At 39.6% G+C, this 26,821-nt stretch overlaps 1 protein-coding gene across 1 annotated transcript in view; it reads left to right on the plus strand.

Annotated features, from left to right (window-relative positions):
• The window catches only part of CNTNAP2 (contactin associated protein 2), a 1,395,900-nt gene that overhangs the window by 660,203 nt on the left and 708,876 nt on the right, over positions 1-26,821 (plus strand). Inside the window, 1 exon segment of the mRNA XM_032592507.1 lies at positions 20,392-20,511. Within this exon segment, the coding sequence (XP_032448398.1) occupies positions 20,392-20,511 (120 nt within the window).

The following is a 26,821-nucleotide window of genomic DNA, read 5'->3' on the forward strand; positions in this document are numbered from 1 at the left end:
CATCACCTGGGCTACCTGAGATAACTTTTTTAATTATTACATTATATGACGTTTGCAAGATTAGGGTACCATTGCATGTTTCTTTTCCGAGCATTTTAAAAATAAGTTCCTTCTTTGAAATTTCTTTCCAGTTTATTATTCGTCTACATAAATTCACACGTATTTTTATCTCTTTGCTCATTTATCAGATATTTACTGAGCATCGACCACGCCCAGGCCCTGGGAAGGCTCCAGTGAGTGAATACAATGCCCCTGCCCTCACGGAACTTACTTTCTAGTTGGAGAAAATAAATAAATAAATAAATAAATAAATAAATAAATAAATAAATAAGCAAGCAAGCAAGCAAGCAAGCAAGTAATACGTAATGTGAGGAAGAAAGCAAAAGAGGCTGCCACTTCCTGGTCCTCGTGTTCATGCTCTTTGAAAAGGACTGTGTTCTCTGACTGCACCCCGGCCCTACGGCGTCTCTTCCTCTGCCAGCACGCTGAAGTTCCTAAGCTGCCACCCAATGGCAATCGATTTTCTTGTCAAGACCCACAGCGACTCCTATAGCCCGCCGCTCCCTCCCAGACCTTAACAATGGCCTCTAACTGCCTGTAGCCTGTTCCTGCAGATGAGGCCTCCTTCCCACCAAGTCCTTCCTTCTAAAGTCCCGTAGAAGTCAAGTCTCACCCACACACCCAAGAATACACACCCTTTCCGCTTTCTACCTCTGTCTCCACATCCCGCCTTTTCCTTTAAGATCCAGCCAGTTTCCTGTGTGCCTTGTCCGTTAAAAGCCCAGCCAGGCCACACAGATAGCTCCTTCTCTGATCATCCACAACTCCCAGCCAGTTCTTTGGATCAGAGACTCCCAAACCTGGAAAAATATGCTGGTCCTCTAGCCCAGCCTTGACCCCCATATGACTTCCTGATAGGTGGCCTCAGACCTCCACACTCTCTCCCAGTGTTTCTCAAATAAGTAAAAAATACACATACACATGCCTGCAATGGTGAATTAAATTATTTTCATTACTCTGTTACTTAAGCATTCACAAGCAAAAAGCTATTGATGAATTTTTATGCTTATGGCTCTTATAAAATTGTAAGAGAAAACATTAAAAATATAAGCCCAATGAAAAACTAATTCCAAATGATCAACACTAAGTTATTGTGACACAGCATTTCACCAAAGCATTTATTCTCAATGTAAATGTGCTACTAACTACTATCAAACAGGTTCTCCAGAAAATACTATAATGTGACCTTATTTATCTAGGATAGGCCATTTCCCCCATTTTTTTAGTGAGTCTATAACAGATGCCATAGCTCTACACTAAAGAAATCTCCAATGCAGGCACAGTGTAGACATGACCTAATTATAGGGTGTCGGTCTAGATCAGGTGAGATTTTCATTCAATTACAGATAAAAATGAAACACTTTTGGGGTGCCTGGGTGGCTCATTCATTAAGCATCCGACTTCAGCTCAGGTCATGATCTCACAGTCCGTGAGTTCAAGCCCTGCATTGGGCTCTGTGCTCAGGCTCTGTGCTTAGAGCCTGGAGCCCATTTCAGATTCTTCGTCTCCCTATCTCTCTCTGCCCTTCCCCTGCTCATGCTCTGTCTCTCTCTGTCTCAAAAATAAACAAAAACATTTACAAAATTAACACAAAAATGAAACACTTTAAACATTTTCCCAGAAATGTATGTAACTCCCATAATGTATTTTTAATTTTCCAGGGGTCCAGAAATCCGTTATACAGTTTTAGACGGACTTAGGGGTTTATGCTTTGACTCTGCCAATGGTTTCACCGTAAAGTGGGCTGACAGGAAGGACTAATTTTAAAGTTTATTCTCTTTTCCTCATACTCATAGTACCTAACATTGCATATAGTGTGCTAGGTACAAATCAAAGGCTTCTCACATACGCTTTTTTCTATTTCTTTAATTATTTTTTCTGATATGAATTTTGAGAAGTTTATTCACAGACCTCTATAAATGTCCCAAGAAAGTTAGTTAGTAACGATTCTTTGATTCCGATTTTCTGCACGAATACGTACATAAGCCCCATCAGACATATCAACAGACAGCTCCTCAAGATGATGAAAGCCAAATTTAGGACAAAAGAGGCTAAACAGCGGTCAGCAAAAGAAAATCAAAATCCAAGTAGCGTAAAGGTCCAGCAGTGGTTTGAGGATGTTGAATAAGATGGGGTTGTTGACCAATGAAAATTTCCTCGTTGCAGACAACGACTTGAAGGGCACGGCTTTTTCAGACTATTTCCAACTGTCCCCTAGAGTAGTGCTAGCAGTTCTGTTAGTAAGTGGGTAAAAATTAATCTTTGAATTTTTTTTTTTTAGAGAAATGTATACTTTGATGTGTCCAGGGCATCAACTAAAGGCTGTAAAGTTAATGGAAGGAATGTATTTTTCTTCTTTCCTAATTATCCTCTCTAAATATCCATCTTCCTTCTTAGCTGGTGAGTTGAAAGTAGACTGTGAGAAAAGAAGTTGGCTCATGAATCCATTTTGTTTGCATCTCTTGGTAACCCCCCCCCCCAGGCTCCCTCCACTCCCCACAACTAGCAGCCCTGGGCTTCAAAGTGCCCAGCCCCTCACAAGTTGGCCCCGTGTGCCTTAGCAATAGTTTGCTAGTCAGGGGCGCTCACCTATAAAAGGGGGCCGCTCACCTATAAAAATTCCCCTTCGGCTGTTTGCCCAGGTGCCTGAAACCTCCCAGCGGTGGGCAAGGGCACCTTGCCCTCCACATGCAGCCTTTCAAAAAGGCCGGAGGAAAATTGTCTGGGCCAGTCACATCGTGATGCGAATTAGCTGGTCAGATCACTTATCCCTCTGGCCAATACTCAAGAACCAAGGGAAGCTAATTGAAGATTTATTGGTGGTAAGGGGTGCTAATCTAGAAGAAGGAAAGAATTATTTTGGAGGAAAATACACCAACTGTGGAAGTGTGCCCTGGGGTGGGATTATGGGGCAATAGGAGGTAATTGAGAACTACTTTACAGGGTACTTATGGTTAGTGCTGCTTACAGTAACTGATATTCGAAGCACTTAGGAACTCCGTATAGTTAAGGAGGATTAAATCTTAAGCTAATTTCCAAGAATCATACAATTAAATTAAAAATAGGCCATATCAGGAGAAAGAAGTATTTGGCTTTTTCTGGCTTACTTGGCTTCATGGTTATAAATTATAGAGGTCTGAAGCTCAGTGTAAGAACTTTGCAACGGTGAAAATTCTTTAAAATTATTCTGTTTTCTTTCAGGGTAGTGAGCTGTCTCTCAATAGAGCTTCTTCAGAGGTGAATGATACCAACTTTGGGTTTAATGTTGATCTTAGGTTACCTAGGGTATATCTTCTATTTAAGACTGATTACACATTAGATCTGAATTATAAGTGAATATGCTCTTTAATTACTACAAAGGAAAAAAAATATATATGTTATATAATATATATTTAATATATTATATTAATAAATATATATAAATAATAAATATATATAACAAAATATATAATATATGTTATATAATATATATAATATACTATATATATGTGCTATATATGCTATATGTAGAAATATATAATATATGTTATATACTATATATAATATACTATATATATGCCATATATATATATATATACTATATATATATATATATAGTGTATATATATATATATATATGCGCTATGTATGTTTTTACCCATTTTACCCATCATTTTCATTTCCAGTTTCGTCCTTGGGAAGATAAAAGCTGACATAATCATAGTTAGTACTTATAAAGAACTCAGTAAGTACAGGACTCTCTAAATGTTTACTCTTCACAAAACCCTCCAAGGGGTAATATTACCACATACCCCATTCTGCAGATAAGGGAGCAGACCCGCTATAGGTTAGGTGTTGAGTTCCCGCTTACAAAGTGCATAAATCAGGGAGCCGGCCAAGAGGAAAACCGTTCTGGTGTGAGAGTCCAGGACTAACAATGGTTCTGTCCATTCGCCAGCACTCCACCAGGATAACCTCAGAATATCGCAGGATAACTAAACAAATTGAGATTCTGGAATGCTGACCCGTGTTGTGTTTTACCTGGTAACATAAATCTCCACATTTGTACAGACTGGGAAAGTAAATCAATGTCAGAACAGCCTTAAAAGCCATGTTGCTTTATGACTCCAGCGCAGTGACATTATCAACTTCCAGCTGCAGTCAAGTGGAGATCAAGATCATTACACCAAGTCAAGACTTGTTTTCCTTTGCATAGCACTGACCATGTTTTAAGGACAAATCAGAAACTGCAGAATTGGAGAGTTTGAGAGCTGGAAGTGGTGTCTGGGATTGCCCATTCCTCCCTTCTCGTTACAGAAGTAAGGATACTGATCTCTGCTGAGAGCATCTTCTTCCAGAACCATGCCATTGCTCTAGAGCTGATGTCCCTGACTCCAGTGTTAACTTTCTCGTGAGCAGTCTTCCGACCATAGCCAAAGGGAACTTTTCATACAATTTTATCACTGCATCCGGTTTTCTTTCAAGTCCTTCCAAAACTATTACTCTCAGACTAAGTTCAAGTCCTTAAGCTAGAGCACCATTTAAAAAAAAAACAAACAAAAACTGGTCCCTGATTATCTCTAGTCTCAGCTACTCCCGCTTGTGGACCTTGAACTCTGGACTCCTTTCGCTCCGTCCTGTGGTGGTAGAATCGCACTGTGGCCTCTGAGACTTTGCATACCCAACTCCTTTGTTTCCACAGCCCTTTCCCGGGCCTCCTCTGGCTATCTCCACTTTATCCTACAGAACACAGCTTAATCGTTCCTAAAGGAAGGTGACTCTAACCTAGAGGTCAGATTTGTTTCGTTTCATTTTTCCTAAACCCAGTGTAAACAAGCCTGCTGGTATTGCTTCCCAACCCATAACATTTTAAGAGTAATCTTACTTCTGTGTGTCTGGACAAGAAGTGCAGTCAGAATTTGCAGCCTGGCACTCCCAGTAATACTACAGTAAACATTCATAGCTTATAAGAAGGGAAACCACCAAGTCCATGAAACAAAGTTTGCCGGGATCATTTGGTGAGGGTACCATGTTGTCACAACATCCAGTGATTGATGTAGGTAATTAGGAAACCTGAGTCAGCAAGAAATGGCAATTATATTTAACGTCGTATGATTAGAGAGGCAGAAAACTGTGCAATAACTTTCAGAATGGTTTTTCCTAAAAATGTTTAAAATCAAACGAGTTTTAGTGCTTAAGGAATGAGAGTAGTTCATCAGTTCATTTATGTTAAAGATCCAATTATGTTAAAGTTTGTATCAGACAGAGGGAATGTGATAATAGATAGGTGGGAAGCTCAAGTTCTGGTCTAGTAATTGACCTTGAATAAGTGGGTGCCTTGGGGGGTGAGTGAGATTCTGACACGTTTGTCCCTTGGAGCTAGCATGATACAGTGACTAAGGACGGAGGCCACAGGCTTAAATTCAGTCCTGGCTTCAGTAGTTTTAAGCTTTATAGCCTTTAATTATTTTAATCTCTCCAAGCCTCAGGTTTTTTGTTTGTAAAATGGAAAGAGTGATGCGTACCTCATAGGAATACTATGCAAAACCAATGGCACATTGTGATTCCGCAAAGAGCATAATGCATAGTAGCAGCTTGAATAGCTGTTGTTGTTATAATTATTATAATTATTTACAATGAGGGAAATAGATGAGATGACTCCAACGTCTTCTCAAGCTTTAAAATTCTGTGGTTCTGTGAACAGCTCATTCCCAAATGATGTCAGATAAATGAGGTTTCACTGTATATTGGGCAAGAAATCAATATGGCCAATTTTCAATTGTGCACAGTAAGGTAAGGTGAATAGAGCATGAATTATTCAAAACTTCGGTTACACTCGATATACTTCTATTTGGTCTTGGAATGCATAGAACTTTTAAAAGAATATTTTCTGCCCTTCTTACATTGTGTTTAATGATTACAATGAGTTTGGCCTTTCTGTGTTTGCCAAGGGAAAAGAAATGGAACAATGCTAGGTGCTGTGTATATGGGATCCTACTTAATCACTAGCGATTTAGATGAAATCGTCCAGCAACTGAGCGGGTAATAGAAAAATCAAGCAGGATAATACAGTTGTCGCCCCAATAATGGACATGCTTCTGATGGAGAGCCAGCTTCATGGCGTCTCCTTATGAAGCCTTTCCAGAATTTCAGGTAGCTCAGTCCATAAGTGCTTTGAAATCCTAAGAGTGAAAAATGACTATCAAGTGCTTTTCCCATGGATATCTTAATCTTCAAAAGGGCCTTAACACAGAATTGATGTCTAATTAGAATTTCCCGGCACAATGACTACAGTCCAGCAGTGTAAGGGTTCAATTATCTAAAGTCATTTATCAGTAAGAATGCTTCCCCACCTATGGCACACTTTTTCTCATTTAAAGTAGATAAGTATCTTTTTCCTTTTTTCTTCTTTTTTTTAAATTAATTTTTTTTTCAATGAGACATTTGAACTGTTCAGAGGTTGAAAAGCACTACAAAAAACAGACAAGACCGTAAGAGTCCGTGCTGGACGGTAGATTTTTTTTTTTATATGCATTAATTTATTATTTTTTTATATGAAATTTATTGACAAATTGGTTTCCATTCAACACCCAGTGCTCATCCCAAAAGGTGCCCTCCTCAATACCCATCACCCACCCTCCCCTCCCTCCCACCCCCCATCAACCCTCAGTTTGTTCTCAGTTTTTAACAGTCTCTTATGCTTTGGCTCTCTCCCACTCTAATGGACGGTAGATTTAACACGACCTGAGGTGGAGCAACTGTTGGAAGTGACAAGCTGTGTGACTTTGGTAAATTACTAAATCTTTCTGGGCCTTAGTTTCTTCATTGTAAACTGGGAATCCACTCTGAAGCGAATAGAGCTCAGGCTTCAGAGCCCTCATTGGTGGAGGGTAAGTTCACGTACGTTCACAGAAAGCGTGCAAGGTATCTCAGTTGCGAGAAGCCCAGTCTCTTTTCACTCCGACTTTCCTCCGTGGCACCCTGGGGAGCTTTGGAGCAGCTCTGAGCATTTTTGGTACCTGGACGAAGGGAAGTTGAGTTGGAGATAGAGTAGCTTTGGGTTTAACGACTGTATTCATGTGGCCTGCAGTCATTTCTGTATATTGCTTACTCATTGCCGGCATCCCGGTCTAGGAATGATTTACAAGTGCACTCCCACAGCCCATTTTCATAGCTACATTCTCATCTGAAGGCATTTGAATATTCTTTTTTTCTTATAGGAAACCTCCGAAATGTATTAACTTCAGGCCCTAGAAAAGCTGCGTCTGTCTCTGAGGATGGTGATACCCACCTCATACCATTGTGAGGAAAATCAGGGTAGAAGCTTTTCCCCACTTTTGTGCTTTCTCTTTTTTCCTTTCTTTGATTTTTTTCTAAAATCATAGAATATAATAATAATAATGAACACTAATAAAAATAGAATCCAGGGTTTGGGGTTTTTTTTCCCCAAGACATTTCCCCCCTCAAATAAAATCATAGGTGAAATCTTGACACATAAAATACACCAGTAATTGATAGGATTTGTATGAAGCTTAAATCCTCACCGTTTGGGGGAATAGTCCTCTCTTTTTTATACAAGTCTCCCAAGAACCACTGCGAGCCTCAGGATTCCATGGGACCCAGTTTGAAAACACGTGACTTAATTCACTTCTTTCTTTTTTATAATAGAAAATAACTCCAGAGACATTACATGAACTCCCTTCTTTCCATTCTGTGGTCAGCCTACCGTATCTGTCTTTTTCTCAGGTATATGGCAATAAATAAAATAATAATTGTTATTTCTTAACATTTAAATGTAAAGCTAACTGGGATGAAAGACTTATATGTAAAAAAAAAAATAAACCTTGAAAATCCTAGATGTGCAGGGGAGACTAGATGTGCAAAGGAGGCTTTGGGGTGACGTTAACCAAAGCAATCTAGGATATGTAAAAATCCAACACTTTTGCATGGTACACGTGTTCTAAATAGTGTCACTCTACGAATAATTAATTGGCAAGTAACGTTTGCAGCACTTAAGACAGATACAAACAGTTCAGATAAATAGAAAGTGTGTACGAAGATGATGAATGGGCAGTTCACAGAAAGAACGTGGCTACATGGCCAGTAAACTTATGGAAAAAAAAAAACTCCCATCTCTCTCATGGTGAGAGAAATGCAAATTAAGTAGCTGTGAGTGACCGCTTGACATCGATCAGAGTGGCGATTAAGAGTGATAATATCTACTGCTGATGGGAAGAAGGTAAAAGGATACATTCATTTTTACCACTTCTGGTAAAAATGGAAATTGTTACAGCCCTTCAGAAAGCATTCCTGAAATATCTGTTGAAATGAAAAATAGAGGGGCGCCTGGGTGGCTCAGTCATTTGAGTGTCCAGCTTCGGCTTAGGTCATGATCTCACGGCTCCCGAGTTTGAGCCTGGCGTTGGGCTCTGTGCTGACAGCTCAGAGCTGTGAACTGTGTTGATGTGAAAATGACTGTAATCCAGACTGGATTCATTATTACCACATTCTTACTCATTTTCTCCTCTAATTTTAAAAGAAATTAAAGATTTAAACATTTGCCAGGTCCTTAATGTTTTCATGGTCCCTAAGCACCATGCGTTCCGTGCCTTATGACATCAGCCCCAACTGCTCACCCAGAAATCTGTCTACTGCAAATCAGGTAAACTTCAGTGATATTGACTGCAGTATGGCCATGGTAGCAAAACCTGGAAACAAAGACCCTCAGCAGGCAACAGCTGAATAAATGGGGTCGTGCATAGTGTGATCCCATTTTGGTAAAAGAAACCAGAGAAGACACGCCTATGAGCGTGTGACTCACCTGTCAGTTATCTTGCAGCCTAACATCTCCTGAAAATGTAATGGCTTCAATCCACAACAATTTGATCTGGCCGTGATAACAGGTTAGCGACATGGAATAGGGCAGTCCTTTTACTAGTCTCACCAGGGTTAATTCAAGCAGGTGCAACCAATTGGCAGCTCACTTGGGGCCCGATGTCTGTTTTGGCCTCACTCGCAAGTCTGATGGTTAATCCTTCTCCCAGTGGGGCCATGTGTCTCCAGTGAGCTAGCCTCGGTTTCTTCCCATGGTAGCAAATGTGTTCTCAAGGGCAAGAGAAGAGAAGCCCGAATGGCTACTGACTTTGCAAACGTAAGCTTGTATCACATTTTCTAATGTCTCTTAAACCAAAGCAAGTCACATGATCAGATCCAGAGTCAGTGGCAGGGGAGACCATTCGAGAGCACGAATGGAGGGAGGTATGATTCACTGGGGGACACAGTCTATGTCATTTTCGAGTTTTAATACTCATATTTTCCCATAGTTTTTTTTCTCATTAAATTCTGACAACTTTATTTGGCATTTAAAAGCAGGCATACAGCCTCATTCATTAAATTAGATAAACAATAGTAAAACATTTTTCAGCTGTAAAGTAATATAAGATATAGTTATGTTTTTTATTTTTGAATCGCAAGGACATCTTTACTCAAAATGACTGAAATTTGCAAAGGCATTAGTACTTTCTAATCAGACCCAGATTTGTTTTTTTTTTTTTTTTTGTTAAACTGAGTCTTGTTTAGCTAAAAACAACTGGAGAATTTCTCACTCTGTTGTTTTTTCTCCATGCAGATACACACAGGGTATAGATTTTAAAAATCTACTCTTCCTAAAAAAAATTTAAAAAAATTAAAAAAAATAAATAAAAATCTACTCTTCCTTAAGGAGGCTCTTCTTCAGTGAAACACAGCCTCTTCTCCAAACTATCTTTCAACAGTAAGACTAAACGGTGATTTTTTCTTGAAAATTATAATAAGAATAGTATAAATAGTAAAACTAGTATGAATATGAAAAAATAGTAAAACATAATGATGAGATTAGTATAAACACTTCAGCACGGCTTAAGAGCACAGATTCTGTAGCCAGAATGCCTGGGTTCCACTTGTACTCAGCCTTTCTTTAGGTGAAAAGTCTTAAGAGTAGTGAACTAATCCTTCTGTGCACATGGCAGGGACAGAGCACTGAAGACAAGCCCCAGAGAATAGTTCTCTCTATAGGCCAGGAAAAGAGAAATGACAGTTCAGGACACACGGAAGGAGCGGTCAGAATCAGACAAGTGTGAGGACACAAACACAGGGAAGAAGAAGTTTCAGTGAGGAGATGGTCAACAGTGACCAAGTCTACTGAAATCTCAGAGAAGGAGGACTTAGTCAGAAGTTAATGTAGACATCAATGGTATTCTTGAAAACAAGGAAGAAGCGATAACTTTCCGACTTGAGGGGATTCAGGTGTAAGGGCTGACAAAGAGACGTTCCTTTAGGTTGCTTTGATAAACAGGACCAGAGGGCAACTGGCATATTTTTCCCCCTCTACCAACCAAGATAGAAGAGATCGGTGCTAATCAACAGACAAAGAGCATGGAGCTAATGGGAACAGAAGAGAAAGAAAATCAAGGAAATAATTATCTTGAAGTATCTGAAGACCAGCATGAAATAACATGGCATTGGAAAGGAGCAGTAAAGAAGGACCCTTCTCTCCTCTTCCTGCGAACTCCTACTCATCCTTTAAGACAGCTTTAAGTAACTTCACAGATGTGAACCACAAGTCTGACTTGATCAGACTGTCCTCAGCCAAGATGTCCAATCCCCTACCTAAAGTGTTGGGGTACTTTGTTTATATCTCTTTTTATTTAATAACATTTAGCAAATTATACAGTGTTTTATCTCTCCTCATGTCTACCCCATACATTAGACAGCAAATTCCTCAGAGCCAGGATTTGCGATTCATTTTACTTATTTCTAGTACAAGCCATAGCACTAGAATAGTACCACATTAGTAGATATCAAAAAAATAATAATAATTAGGAGGAAAGGGAAAAGGACCGATGTAGGGCAGAGTTATATTGAAGGAGGGGAATACAGGTGCCAACACATTTGGATCAGTGTTCATGGTCTCATAATGGGGACACAGTGAAAATGAGAACGGTAAGGTTAGAGACGGAAATAGAGGATTAAGTAGATGGAGCAAGAGACAATAGAGCCAATCTCTATAGGATCTAAGCTAATGATCAGTAGGGTTGCTGAGCTCCACTGTAGAGACCTATTAAAATGAGAAAGCATGAGTTTATAGTACGGCTGTTTGGTTTTATATGTTCTTTTCTCCTCCTCCTCATCTTCTGTATCCTAAAAGTAATAATGAAGAAAATACGGGTAGAGCTTCTCCAGACTGAGTCATGAAAAACAGTCAATTTTATGTTCTGTGGAGTGGGAGTCATAGAATGCCAAGTATGGATATTGACATCACCACGGAATATGGCAGTCATGATGATATAGAGTCAAAGAGTTGTGGTTTTGTGATTAGAGTTGCAAACTTTGGATTACTGTTTTCTTTAAAATAGTACCTTTGAGTCAATACAATTAACAACGGAAGGACTTGGGAAGAATCAAACAAAGGGCAGAAATGGGATAGATGTGGGTAAGAGAAAGAATAGAAATGAAAAAAATAAATGTAGATTTTTACTTTATTTCCACAATTTTCTTGAAGGACTTGTCAGGGAAGATAAATATAAGCTATTGATTTATGAACAAGAAATCAAAACTTTTTCCTTTTTTTTCCACCTTCTAATTACCCTTTTCCCCTGAGACTTGGACAGGCAAAAAATCCATTAGAGAATGATAATGAATAACATCTCATACAGAAATTGCACTCATGGAAGGATCGTGACATAATATTCGCATGCAGAATATCTGGTTTGAAACCCACTCTCTCTCTATCACCACCATTTGCTATGTGCCAATTATGAGACAATAATTCCTCCGGGATATAATGTAGTTTATTCAGGGCATTCATTCAAGCTTTAAAAAAAATTCAAAGAGACAGAGAACATATGAGGTTAATATTCAAGTGTTAATGAGGACCTAGGTATTGTGAACTTACATTGTGCTAATTAAAAATAATTGCATGGTCTTAGAATTAGGGAGCTCTCACAGGGAAGGTCTCCAGGCCACTGCTGCCTCCCTGGATTTCCAGCTTGGTTGTGCACAAGTAGTTACCTTAACAGGAATAACGAGATTCTGGGAAAAGTAGGTTCTTCAACCAAATTCACTAGGGCCTGATTGAGAGCAGAAAATCAAATTCATGGTTTCAAATGATAAATATTTTAGTAGATAAATTTATTTTTGAAAGAAACATTAAGATCAGAAGGTGACTTAGTCCCATAGACTATCCTATTCTGAATGTCACCAATTCACATATGCTCCAAGCCCCTTTCAAGGGCCAAGAACAACCGTTTTGTCATTTCTTGGTGCATCCGTATTTTCCATTAAAAGACTTCTTTGTTAATTGAAGGGTGGCATGTCCAGTGAACGAACTTCCCCTTTTTTAGCCTCTTGTTCCTGGTCCCTACACAAGTCTGTAACAAGTATGTGGTCCTTCCACTCTAAGAGAGCAGGAAAGTGAAGACATTCATAAACCATCAATACCCAAAATGTCACATTACAGCATTTACTAGCAAATGAGCTATAAAATTATTTTATGCTTCTTTCTAATTTTATATCAAATCATTAGAAGTGAACTTTTCCCTTTCTGGGCAATCAGGAGAGGACTTATGATGTTCCAAACATAACCTTTATATACATGTTAATTTTTGACTTGTGATTAATTTTCTAACACATTTCATCCTTGACGACTTCTAGAGATCCATATGCTGTAGAAGGTAATAATGGGAAGGATATACATCATATGCTTACACACCTATCGCAAATTATACGTTGAAAGGGTCAAGGAGAGCCAACATAAGAGAGCCACCATAAGGTCAGAGCACCCAACATAAGACCTTGCACATATGAGCCAAAAATAATTATTTTATCTGAAAGATATTTCTCTCTTAAAGTTATAGTAGTGAAACATGGTGGAGAGTCCTCCTCCACATCATCCATAAGTTGAAAAAGCTTGCATGTAGGGTGAGGAGAACTTGGCCCAGTCACTTGGCACCTATATGTCTGTATTAGTTTCTCAGGACTGCTGTAACAAAGAGCCACAAACAAGGTGAGTTAACAGCAAATTGTTGCCTCAAAGTTTCGGACGATGGAAATCCAAAACCAAGGTGTCTGCTGGGTTGATTCCTTCTGAGACCTGTAAGGGAGAATTTGTTCCATATTCCTCTACTAGCTTCTTTCCGGTGACCTCAGACAGTCTTTAACTTGTAGTTGGCATTCTTTCTGCATCTTTATATGGTCTTCCCTTGTCTGTATCTGTTTCTGTGTCCAAATGTCCCCCTTTTATAAGTCCAGTTGGGTTAGGCCGGTTGTAATGACCTCATCTCAACTTAACCATCTTCAATACCTATTTCCAAGTAAGGTCACCATCACAGGTACTGGAGATTAGAACCTCAGCATCTTTTTTGGGAAGGATACGTTTCAATCCATAGCAGCATCCTTTGCGAATCATCAATGTTCATGTGAAAACTGAAGCCATGATACAGAATCACAGATACGTGCTTTCTTCTCCATTCCCTGGTACCTTAATCTTTTAATCATATGTGTTTGTATGTCTTAATCACTACTTAGTATGGTATCCAAGATCTTTACTGTCATAAATGGAGGATAATATTACATGCTGTGAATAATAATATTATAGAGCTGTGAAAACAGTTTTTAAAGTGGAAATCTTAATATATTTGGTAGCATAAAATATATTTATACATCAAAAACTACATTTTCAAAGCTGTTAGATAAAATAGGGAAGACCAATATCAGAGAACACAGATTTTAGTCTTCATTTATATTACAGCCAATTTAAGTCAATAGAAGAACGCTGAAAATAAATGGCCAAAACTCATGGCTGTACACCCCACAAAAGATTTTGAAAACCTCTCCAATATACATTTGAAAATAAAATGTCCAATTATTAATCAAAAATGCAAATAAAACAGTAATGAAAAGTGATATTTTTCTTTTTGCCAAATAGGAAACTATTGTTTTCTTCTTATTTTAAATCAGAGTCTAGACAGTGCTGGTAAAGATGCATTTGCAGACAAAGTTGTTGCTTTTATAAAAAAATTCTCCAGAATCTAAAATCGATCATCAGAATTTAGAGCTCACTTCCTGGTGGGAGAGAGGTGGTAACGAGTCCCTGACAGCCGCTAACAGAGCATGGCCATCATGGATTCTGGATGGTGAGCAGTTACCTTATCTTCTCACACCATTGAAGGTAGTCTACACAGAGGCAAGAAGAGGGCCTTGGCTTTCAAAAACAGAAAAAAATACAAGCTCACCAAAATTTGTTGCTGGGGCAAGAAACGAAACGTTATCTTTTTTTGTGTATTATTTTTCAAAATTCATCAAAAAGCGTTGGTTTGAGAATGAGAAATACCCACTTAAAAAAAAAATGAATCTGTCTCACACATCCTAACAACAACTCCCTCATGAATTTAGCAATCTCTGCCAATGATTATTCTGTTTTTGTGTTCATGTTCAAATTCCTACAACGGTGCGGTCGTCACACAATTCCACCAACTAGTTCCTTTCCCTATAATTTGGCTTCCATAAATACCACCACCCTGAAATATTGGAAGTCCCTCACACAGGCTCACTAAATGTATCGCCTTCTTTCGGTCCTCTTTCTGTTCCCATTTTCTGCAGCAGTTCAGACTCTTGAGAGTTCTTCTCCTCAGATGTAGCTCCTCCTTTATATTCTGTCTACACTCTGACCATTCCTTAATTGTGCTTTTCTGCTGGCACGTTAGGCCTATTGCACATCCTTCCTCTTCAACCCTTTGCTCTTCCCTCTGCCAGAGAGTTGACAATCGTTCAGATGCCTCATGCCGTGGGTGCGCACGCGCAGGGGGAGTGTCTCGTGGTCCCTGGTGGGGACTGAGAGGGCAGAGGATGCACATGTTGTTTACCTCAGGGCCATATGGACCTTTAAAGCTCAGTACAACCTTTGACTTTGTTCTTCCATCTTTGTTACTCTCCTTGATACTTTTGTTACTCGGCAACACTGGGAACGCATATGATGCTTAATAAAATTTGTTCATTAAGTAGAGCAGTCATAACATTTTTATATAGTTGTGATAAGCAGAATAATGCTCCCCACCCCCAGTGGTCCTAATCTGTGGAACCTGTGAATATGTTACCATATGCAGCAAAGGGACGTCATGATTAAGTTAAGGCCTGTTGCGTGAGATTATCCTGGATTGTCTGGGTGTGCCTACTGTGATCAGAGGGCTCCTTAAAACAGAGAAAGAGATGTGACAGGGAAAGCAGAGAATCAGAATAATGGAGCATGAGGAGGACTGACTTAGAAGATAGAAAGTCGGGACAATGAGCAGGGGATGTGGGTGGAGTCTAGAAGCTGAAAGAGGTGAGAAAATGGACTCTCCCCAGACTTTTCAGAAGGAGAACAGCCCCACAGACACCTTGAATTTAGCCTGGGAAATCCATCTCAAACTTCTCCAGAACCGTAAGATAATCAGTTGGTGTTGTTTCAGTCCGTTAATCTTTGCTTATTTGTTACAGCAGCCACATGAAACTAATAAAGCCATACTTTGTCATTTTCCATTGTGCCTAGTATGATACCAGACAGACAACATTCATTGTTTAGTAAATGTGTATAATATACTTAGGATTCACCACTTTCTGGAATTTTACATGCTATGAAATCCAATCTAATGTGTTCAATCATAGTATTTCTGAAACTCTGAGATTTATTTACGAATATGTAGACTAATATGAGACCTTTTATTTGGGACTAGAAGTCACAGCAGAGAAAAATTACTTTTCCGATAAATCAATGGACTTGATGAGTCTGTTTATTTCCCCATAGGCCCAATTGCCTCTCTGCTCTTCAGCAGTCTCCTAGCAAAACTCCATCACTGATGATGGCTCACACTCTTTTCTTTCTTCATCGGCTTCTGCCTTAGCCCTTGTGCTCTCTCAGCTCCTCAGGCATCATGTGCACAAATTGTACAACCCAGCTATGACTCCACTGGATACCAAGCTAACCGGCTGAGGCATGCAGGGTAAATGCTTTGGTTAGCTCATTCTCTGCATTAAAATGTCAATATACTCCATTCTTTTTAGTTGACAAAGTGTGTGTGATTTCACTTAATCGTTACAATAACAGTGAAGGAGGTATCGTTGCCTTCATTTTACAGCTAAGAAAACTAAAAGTTAAAGGGAGTTTCTGTGTAGTAAATGACAGAAATGTTGAATCAACTTTTTTTTTTTAATATGAAATTTATTGTCAAATTGGTTTCCATACAACACCCAGGGCTCATCCCAACAGGTGCCCTCCTCAACGCCCATCACTCACTTTCCCCTCCCTCCCACCCCCCATCAACCCTCAGTTTATTCTCAGTTTTTATCTCTTCATTCCTCATTCAGTTAAAAAACTAATACACTTTCATTATACTGAGCTGTACTTGCCATCTTACCTCCATGCCGTTATTCGAGATATGTATTTTGCAAGTGTATTTTTAATGATAGTGTAACTAAAACACATTATAAGTAGTATGGAAAACAGAAAAGTATGAAGTTTTATCTCATCCATAGTCTTATTAATCAAAGATGATCACTGTTACCATGTGGGTGCGTTCACCCAAGTATGTTTCTTTTGACATGTATTTTTATTTAGGGTTTTATTTTTTTAATTTGAGACACAGAGAGAGAGATTGCAAATGGGGTAAAGCAGCAGAAGGAGATAGAGAAAGAAGATCTCAAGTAGGCTCCGTGCTTAGCACGGAGCCCCACACAGGGCTCAATCCCTGAGTCGAAATAAAGAGTCAGACACTCAACTGACTGAGCCACCCAGGCACCCTTATTTTTATTTAGGGGTCTGTATCCCACTCCCTTTTCATTATTTTGAGTGAAGTGAGGTGGCATTCCAGCCTTATTTAAAACTCTACTGTCTTGCCTTTCAGTGTTCTATTTTTTTTTCCTTTTATATCTAAATTTAAAAAAGGAATTAGCCTACGCTTCCAGAGTTAACTTTTTTCCAGGATTGGAGCAGGGTCCTTCAACATGCAGTCAGGACCAGCAGTATCAGGCTCACTTGGAAGCTTATTACAACTTCAAATTCTCTGCTGGATCAGAATCTTTGGGGGGAAGCCCAGGAATCCCCATCTTAACAAGCTGTCCAGTTGATTTTTCACACATGATAAAGTTTGGACTGAAGTACTTGGTGTCCATTTGTGTCGATGAGGCAAAAGCAGCCAGAAGGCCAGTTGTAGGTTAAAGTCACACAGAATAACAGTCACGCTTTGAAGACAAAGAGACAAGCCGCTTGCACACCCAGATTTCCCTCATCTACAAGCCTTCAGAATTGGCTCTTAGTCAGTTCCTCACATTAAGGTCTGTAGCCCTCTTTAGAGTGCTTAGATGCTTTCTTAGACGTGCAGGAGTTACCCGCGCTTACCATCAGATCATGCTTTCGTTAGTTCTGATGGCTTTTGTTAAACATCTACCATGTTAGATTGCATGGAGTAGGAAAGAGAAATGTATCTTCTAGACCCTCCCCGCAAGATAATTCACAGTCTTATTAGGAAATAAAATGGTTGTGTATGCAATTCCATTACCAACAGTCAATCAAGTCCTAAATGGACTCTAATCAGGTATTACAGGATGTGAGATGAGCAACGGATGCCCCAGATTGTACAGAAAGATGGGTGTATTGACCGGACCATTGACTAGGGAGGCCCTCCTTAAGAAAGGAGGACTGTGAGTAGGACCTAATTAATAAGTAGTATATTAATCATAAAAATTCCACCTCTTAAATGTTGACCATGGGCCAGATAGAAAGGTGAAGCGGTTGGTGGTGTCATATCCTCCAGCTCTTGTCACTGTATTGCAATGTACCCGATCCCTCTTCTCCAGACAAGGCTAAGTGAGATGAAGCACTTTACCTGTGTTCTATACATAGTGCTTTGCAGAGTCAGTTCAACCCAAGTCTGTTTGATTGCAGAGTCCTGTTTCTTCGCACTTTTGCGTTAATTGTTAACTCTGGTAGAGAAGGTTGGTAGACTGAGAAAGAGGCTTGTAGTGTATTGCAGATAAAGGTAACCCCAGAAAGGGTGAGCAAGATCCTGTGTCAAATTTGCCTGACCAGTGTGGGAGGTTTACACTGGCAGGTCACCAAAACCAGGAGACAGCTCTTAGGTTTGTCAAAGGTCTTGTAGGCATAGATAGCGATCTGGGATGTAATAGCACAGAGACTGAAAATTCATTACATATTTTTTTAACATAATGAAAGTATGTCTTAGGACCAGACTAACACTGGGTAAAAAGAATAATTTGTTGGGAAAGTGAAGACATGTTTGGGTAAGACGACCAATTAATAGTGTGATTATTGTAAACAGATACCACACGATAAGGAAAATGGGGTGTTTACTGGGAGAAAAGAGAGTGACTCATGATTAAATATTAAAAAAAAGAAACATGAAAGCTTTTAATGGCAGATTGGCCAAAGGGTCTAAAGGGAGAACTTTAGAATTCTAACCTGACATTCTGGATCATTTTGAGCTACCCACAAAAATTGTAATTATCTGGAGAGAGGTTACAAAAAAATAGGAGCCGGTTAGAAATGGTGCGTTTAGGTCATTCTGAACTCTTTTTCTTCCTAACTCCCTACACCCACCTGGTCTCCGTCTCCAGTTGATTTTAAAAACATGTGAGTCAGTGCCATATACTTTATCCATCCTCGCACTTTCTTATGGAAACAGTCATCCTTCCCCTGGCCTATGGCAATGACAGCCTCTGTGAGCTCATGAATTTCTGAATCACTTCCCTAAAATCTATTGTTTTGCTATAGGAGTTTTCTCTCTAAAACCTACATCTAATTATAGCATCTTCCTGCTGAAGGGTTTAAAAACTCTTCCTCGCTGCTCTTTATTGCAATATTTTAGTTGGCATGGCATTCAGAATTAGAGCAACCATAGTTTATTATCCAAATAAGAGACTTGGGAGACTGAAATTGGGCATATTAATCATCACACTGGGACAAAAGGCGTGTGAGCCCTGCATAACTTTCCATCTTCACCCCTTCCAGTGGCACCTTAATGCGTGAGTAATACCACAATAATTAGTGAACAGACCCTACTCCAAAGGCTCTTTATCTATATTGCTTACAGTTGTATTTGTGTTGCCTAATCCCTGCTCAGCGCATCATATGTACTCAATAATTTGCAGAAAGAATGGAAGGAGGAAAGAAGGGTTAAGTAAAACAAAGCATTTGAGAATTGTTTTAGTCTGGTGTGTGGTTGTTGACGTGAAATAGAATCGGAGGCCTAACATCTTGGCGAGGAAACTACAGGCAGCCAAAGGGAGGCACGGAGAACATGGAAGAGGAGAGGAAGGTGGAAAAGGGAGGTCCTGGAATCAGACCCGTCGTTGAAGAATGACAGATCCCAGCCATGTGAATTCCAGTGCACTTTCCCAAAAGACTGTACTCTGTGTGCATCTGATGATAGCTCTTTACCAGAAGTAGTTCTTAGTTTTGGAAAGACCTCTTTCAATCGCCTCTCGGCCTTTTGGCCAAGAGCAAGTGTGGAAAGACATCTTTCAAAGTCATCATAAATGTCAGTGTGGAGCTGTTTTAAAAAGTCTTCCCAATGGTATTCCAGAAGTTGTAACTACAAAGGGGGTATGTAAACGTCCATTTTGTATTCTAAAAACAGATGCAGTCTCTGTGAGAAAAGAAAATGTGTTGGGAGCATGGGAACAAAAGGGAAAACAATGAAAAGGAACCTGTAATTTAATTACATTGATGTCAGCTTTCCACAAAAAGTAGATGTGATGTCATTAATACACCTATAATAAAATGAAGCAGGGATGTGTCTTTCCTTTTTTCTTAAATGAAGGAAGATTAGAAATCCCATGCTGTTTGAGGAAAATTTATGCCATCTATGCAAAAAAAGTGTGTGTGTGTGTGTGTGTGTGTGTGTGTGTGTGTGTGAGGGGGGGGGATTTTTCTTTTAGCCCAACAAAACAACCAATATTTATGGCCTTTCAAAATAAAGCCCCCTACAGTAAGGAGATGACATATATAAATAACTACAGATTAAATATTTTTTCAACAATCATGAGCCCTAATGCAACATTACATTTATTTAACAATTTATTGTTTGGTTTATATTTTTTTCCAACTATAAAGCCATAGCAGGAACTCGCTATCTTTGTTAGGTCAAAAAGGCTTATAGAGTAAGAACCAAATCATGAATTTAAGTGTAGAGAAAAAGAATGCCACTCCCAACAGGAGGGTATACTGCTCGCTAGTGGCTGGCCAGTATTGGATGTGGCTGGGGCACCTATCTGGGGAGCCATTTGCGCTGCACCTTTCTCATGTAGGCTATTCTGTTCCAGCGATCTATGAGCCTTCCTGTGAAGCATACAAACACCTGGGCCAGACATCAAATTACTACTGGATAGATCCTGATGGCAGTGGACCGCTGGGGCCTCTGAAAGTCTACTGCAACATGACAGGTAACAGTGCCATATTTATGTTTCACAAACATTCCTTTTCTACGTGTTGAGCATGGACAGTACTACCCAGGTATATTTCTTCTGGGCCACATTCTTATCTCAGCATGTAATAAGCTATGTATTGTTGGATTTGTTCCATAAAACGGTGAAATGTATTTCTACAATAAAATCTTCTAACCTGTTTTTTTTAAAGTCCACCTTCTGACTTGAGCAGGACATAATTTTAAAATATCAGTATGTAGGGGAAAAACCCAGAAAGTGAAATTGAAGGTTGAAGTCCATAGAAAGGGCTGACCCACAAAGCAGCCTCCACGAGTAACGTAGACTGCTTGATTGTCCATAGTGCCCGTGTGAAGGGAAGCTTATGGACCATTCCAGAGCTTCCCTGGGCCCCCCAGTTACAGAAGGAGACTTTCTGGGTACTGAAATCCTATTCTGGCATCACCTGCACCTTTCACAAAATGTATCTGGAGTTTTCTACATCAGAAGAGAACCTAGTTTTTCTTTACTTCCATATTAAATTTCAGGGTTATGAAATGAAATTGTGGGGTTCTTGTAAACACCCACAATGTGTAAGATATACAGATGTCTAAGAGCAGATTTTCCATCAGATACTTAGTAATGTCTTCCCCTCCAAAGTAGAAGGGTGTGGGACATGTACTATTCACTGGCTCCAGGAAAGGATCAGCATTTGATGGAAACTGCTGAGGCATTTGATTATAACAGTAACGATGATTATATGATGCTATTTATGATGATTAGTACATGATCTGTCTACTGTGTGTCAGATACCATGATGAATTCTTTACTTACACTACCTGGTTTACATCCTGGCTCCATCGATCTTGGGCACATTATTTATTAAGTTTAATAACTCAATAAGCCTCAGTATGTTTATCTGTAAAATGGGTTAATAGTAATATCTATATCTACTTCATAACATTATTAAATAAATTAAAGAAGATAATGTACATACGGTTCTTCACGTATTATCTGACACATGGTAGACTTTCAGTAAATGTTACCCGGGAGCAAGGTATTATTATTTTTTGAAGGATTAGAGAGTTAAATATCTTGTTTATATTATTCAGACAAGATTAAATACAAATCTGTTTGAGGCCAATGGTTCTTAAATCTGGCAGTGCTTTAGAATCACGGGTTTCTTGTTCTTATCTTTGTTTTCCATACTTACTGGCTCAACCTCTGAAGACTTTGACTGAGTAGTTTGTTGGTTTGCAACCCTCCAGGGAACTTTTCTGGTGTAATCTGAAACCGGAGGGCAGGGAGAGAGGCAGGTCACTCCAGGTTGGCAGGTGGCAGTTTTAAGAAGCACAAGGATGGCAGCAAATTCTCAGAAGTTTCTAAAGAGGCCTTAACTGGGTCCAGTCACATGTACCATACAGGTGTTCTCAGCATCGCATCACCATCTCAACTCTGTTCTTGGAGCAACCTCTAGGAGAGGAAAAGGCTAGTGGAACCCACATTCCAAGGACAGGAGAAGGTGACATTTGGAAGTGAGAAGCCTCGGAGGGCTTGGGTTCAGCCCAATGTGACAATCAGTAGTCACATCTTTTCGATGACATTCCCCAACATAGGTGCGAAATGGAAATAGGATTGTGCCACTCAAAGGGAGAACCCCGAACAGCGTTGAGGGGAAGCAAACCCCGTGGAGGACTCCCCGCAATATCAGGAAGCCAGGCATGGCCCAAAACAGAAGGAGAATGATAAAGACAGGAATATAGTATGTAGAGAAAATGGTAAAATGGTAGCTGTCCTCCCAAAATTATCTTTCCATGCCAAGAACTCTAAACATATCCCAGAGAAGAAACCCACGTACCAGAAAGCTTGACGTAAGAGCATATTGATGGTTGTACTTATCAGTGCACTCAAGTCCTTTCTTGTTTACCTTCATTTTAATCTTACTTGAACTCAAATATAATCGATGAGAACTGGATTTAATCTGTAAGAATCCTGATTTTTATTGCTTCTAATATATACAAAATATGATTATAGTTTAACCCAATACTCTAAACACATCCGGACAATAAAGAGTACAGTACCACCTTATACAGTAAGAATATGCTTCTTGTATCACTCAAGATAGTTATGAACACCAGCGTGTCAGGGACCATTGAAGGCCAGCTGGCATTCTTGGCCTTTTGCCACCCATTAACCCTTCCTTCATCTGGAAAGAACATGAACTTGACATCATTAGGACAGCATGGTACAACACAGGTTGGTTTGGGCTGTTGCATTTCCAAGAAATATTATGTTGAAGAGGAGGAGGGAATGACAGCATGAATAATTCTAGAAGTCTTGATATATCTATCACTCTATATCCTGAGAAAGTGAATATGCACCTTACTTTATAACATTTGTGTTAAAGAGTAGAGCTGTCCTACTTCTCAGCGACCCAAGCATAATGGGGTGTTACCACTGTTGAATATATCACATATTTTTAAAATGGGAGCAAAACATCTTCTCTGGGGAAGAAACAATGTCTTGGCAGGGATCATCCTTTTTTTCTTTCTTTCTATGGCTGGGGTGGGATGGGGGAGAGCTTTTCACTTGCACAGAGATGTGAAAAATTTAAGGAAAGGGACCTCGCCGACCAATAATATCTGATGTAGATTTGGTGGAAAATAAAGACACTATTGAAAATTACTTCTGATTTAGATCTATTCTTTGGAATCCTAAACTGTCAATTCAATTACTAATGTAAAAGAAAGGACAAAGGAAACAAAAACACAATTAATTTAGGTCCTGACAGGAAAAAGGAAGTCTCCCTTGATTTTGGGACAAGGAGTTCATCCAAACAATCATTATTACCACACTTCTGTCAACGTATGTCTCCACATTGTATTTGTTTGTTCAACATTATCAAATAAATACTGTATTCCTTATCCTCATTATGTTTCATATTGAATCATAGGGGAGGACTTGAAGTGTGTCCCTTTTAGAAAATGTTATTGTTCGATTCAGTCCACAATTTCAACCTGCTGATATCTTTTGGTCACCTAAGCTCACTGTTTCTGTTATATTCTCAATTTCTTCTTTACAATACCTCTGGCAAATCATCCTTATTTCCATCCCCAATTCCTAATAATAGTTTCTTTAAAAACTAAACATGCAACTACTACCTGACCCTGCAGTTTCATTCCTGGACATGTACCCCGGGGGAATAAGGACATGTGCACATGGAAACCTATATGCAGCTTATCACAGCAGACTTAGTGGTAATAGCCAGAAACTGGAAAGAACCCAGATACCCTTCAACAGGTGAAAGGCCAGACAGACTTGGTACATCCATACCATGGGATACTCTTCAGCAGTAAAAAAAAAAAAAAAAAAAATGAACTCTTGATCCAATGCAAGAAAAATAAATCTCCAGTGAATTATGCTGAGTGAAAAAAAATCCAGTCTCAAAACATTGTATACTGTCTGATTTCATTTATAGAACATTCTTGAAATGACAAAATTATGGAAATGGAGAACAGCTTAATGGCTGCTGGGGGGTTAAGGAGGGATAGGTGGGAGTACAGAAGGTGTGGTTATAGAAGAGAAACATGAGGGACTCTTGTCCTGATGGAAATGTTTAGTATCCTGACTGTACTGTGAATATCCTGGTTGTGATGCTGTACTGTAGTTTTACAAGGTGGCACCACTGGGTCAAGTGAATGAAGGGTACAAGAGACCTGTCTTATTTATCACAACTGCATATGGATCTATATTACTCAAGGAAGAATTTTAATTAAAAATATATAATACACACCAAAAAAAATCCCAAAGACTGTGAATATTTTCACAGTCTTTATGGAAAAACAGTAAGAGTGTTTGAGGATACCTCTACAATCCTTTTTCCAGGCTTTTTTTTTAAATTTATATATCCACTATGCATCAGGAATTGTGCCATGTGAGATAAGTGGATAACCAAATGCCTTCACAACTAATAATAAAACACATTTAAAAAGCAAACAAATAGGGGCACCTGGGTGGCTCAGTCAGTGAAGCGTCCAACTTCAGCTCAGGTCATGATCTCATGCTTTGTGGGTTTGAATGTGGCCTCATGGCAGGTCACAGCCTGGAGCCTGCTTCAGATTCTGTGTCTCCTCTCTCTCTGCTTCTCCCCCCACTCACACTCTGCCTCTCTCTCTCTCTCTCTCTCTCTTTCTCTCTCTCTCTCTCTCTCTCTCTCTCAAAAATACATAAACATTAAAAAAGGCAAACAAGTAATTTTTCTATCAAGGAAAGTAATGGAATTCTGAGGACATATTTACTTTGGATACTGGATTTTAGATAAAGCCTCTCTTGGGAAGCAACTTTTTAGCCAAAATCTAAAGTATGAAAAGAGACAAAGCACTCAGGAAGGCGAGGGGAGGAAATGAGCCCTGTAAATTAACTCTGCAAGGCATGAAAGAGATTGTTTCTTTCCAAGAACCTGAGACCCAAGTGGCCAGAGTCTGGAGCATAGAGAGCCTCGGAGAGGGGCTCAAAGTGAAGTTTCCAGATAGGCAGGGCCAGAGCAGACCAGGCAGTAAGGGTGGAGGTACATAGAAAAGCTTGCTTTTTATGTTTTCAATTATTTTTCAGCACAGGGGGTGGGACTCCATGGAAAGATTTTAAGCAGGAGAAGGAGAGGGTCTTGTTTAAAATTACCATTGGGGGTGCCATGAGTCTCAGAGTAGAAACACTGAGACCGGTTCTGGAGTTTTTGTGAAAGTCCAAGGAAGCATCATCTCCTTCTTGAACTAGAGTGGTCACAGTTTAAGTGAGGAGAAAGAAATGAATTTTAGATCAATTCTGAAGGTAGACTTGTCAGGATGGATGACAGATTGAGTGAGCATAGCTAAAGACAGTTATCAAGAATAACTCCCGAATATGTGGACTGAATGACTAGGTGAATTACAGTGCCATTGGGAGATGTGGACAATTAAGGGAAGAACAGATTTAGAGAAAATTCAAGAAGTCAGTTTTGGCATAGTTAAATGTGAGGTGCTGTATACCATCTAACTTGAGAATCAAATTTTGCAGTTACAGTAAGACCTTACAAAGGATATTTGGGTTAGGTATAAATGTGCTAATTGTTAGCATATGAATTATATGACAAGTAATATCACTTAGGGCTTGATGTAAATAGGGAAAAGGCATCTTGGGAATGAGCTCTCAGGAACTCAGCAGAGATCAGGTTTCTGATGATTAAATAACATGTAGGCGTCTAGGAGAATGTAATTGAGAGTAAGTGGGGAAAGAGCATCTAAAAGCATTTTGGGGGAAAATGGGTCATCCCTATGGATGTTGAAGTGACTTCTTGGGTCTTAGAGAATGAAAACAAGTTTTGAGGATGGAGAGTGACTGAATCAATGAAAATGTCTATAATGAACAAGGCAATGCACCTGAGTATAGCAAGTAATGGCAAGCAGGAGGCAGGGAATGTGGTATGGCTGGAAGTGACCAACCTCCAAAGATCTGCATGGACAACTCTAGGAAACCCTAAAATCAGCAGTTACCCTAGACTCAGGGACCAGCAAAATCTCCCACAAAACAGTGGATTCATGAGCTGAGTCTTAAAGAACAAGTGGGTGTTGTGGGGCCTGGAAAAGTAGCGGAGGGGGTGGGAAAAATTGATCAACTCATGCAGTGCTTTGTACGGCATTTAAAAGCAGTTGAAATTTGGTCCTGAGGGAAAAGCAAGCATTTGATGATACTATATTTTTTTTGTTTTGAGAGAGAGAGAGCACAAGTGAGCAAGGGGCAGAGAGAGAGAGAGAGAAAAGCAGGGCTCACCTGGGGTTTCTGTTTTTCACAGAAGCAGGGCTCATGCTCACCCGATGTGGGACTCAAACTCACCGACTGTGAGATCATGACCTGAGCTGAAGTCAGATGCATAATGACCAAGCCACCCAGTTGCCAAAGCATGACCTTGAGTAGAATTCTCCAAAGGAGACCTAGACAAAGAACAGGGAGACAAGTTAGAAAACCCCTGTTGTAATCTAGGAGTTGAAACTGAGATTTAAGGTGGTGACAGTCAGGTTAAGGAGGGGATTGACTTCATGGATATTTAGGAAGTCGAGTTGGCCAGACTGTGGCTGGTGCGATAAGAGTTGAAAACGATGCCCAGGTTTCTGCCTTGGCTAATTGCATGAAGTGGAACAAAGAAAGCCAGGGCCACATTAGGAAAGGGGCGTGCCTGGTACAGCTGTGCCATAGGCAGGTACCACTCTACAAATGCCCTGTAGGACTTTGAACACTATCTCAGTTTCTGGTTTCCTTGTAAGTGAAATGTAGGGACTGAAGTGAGAGGATCTCTACA

This window comes from Lynx canadensis, chromosome A2 (assembly GCF_007474595.2).
Source record: "Lynx canadensis isolate LIC74 chromosome A2, mLynCan4.pri.v2, whole genome shotgun sequence".
Taxonomy (NCBI): Eukaryota; Metazoa; Chordata; class Mammalia; order Carnivora; family Felidae; genus Lynx; species Lynx canadensis.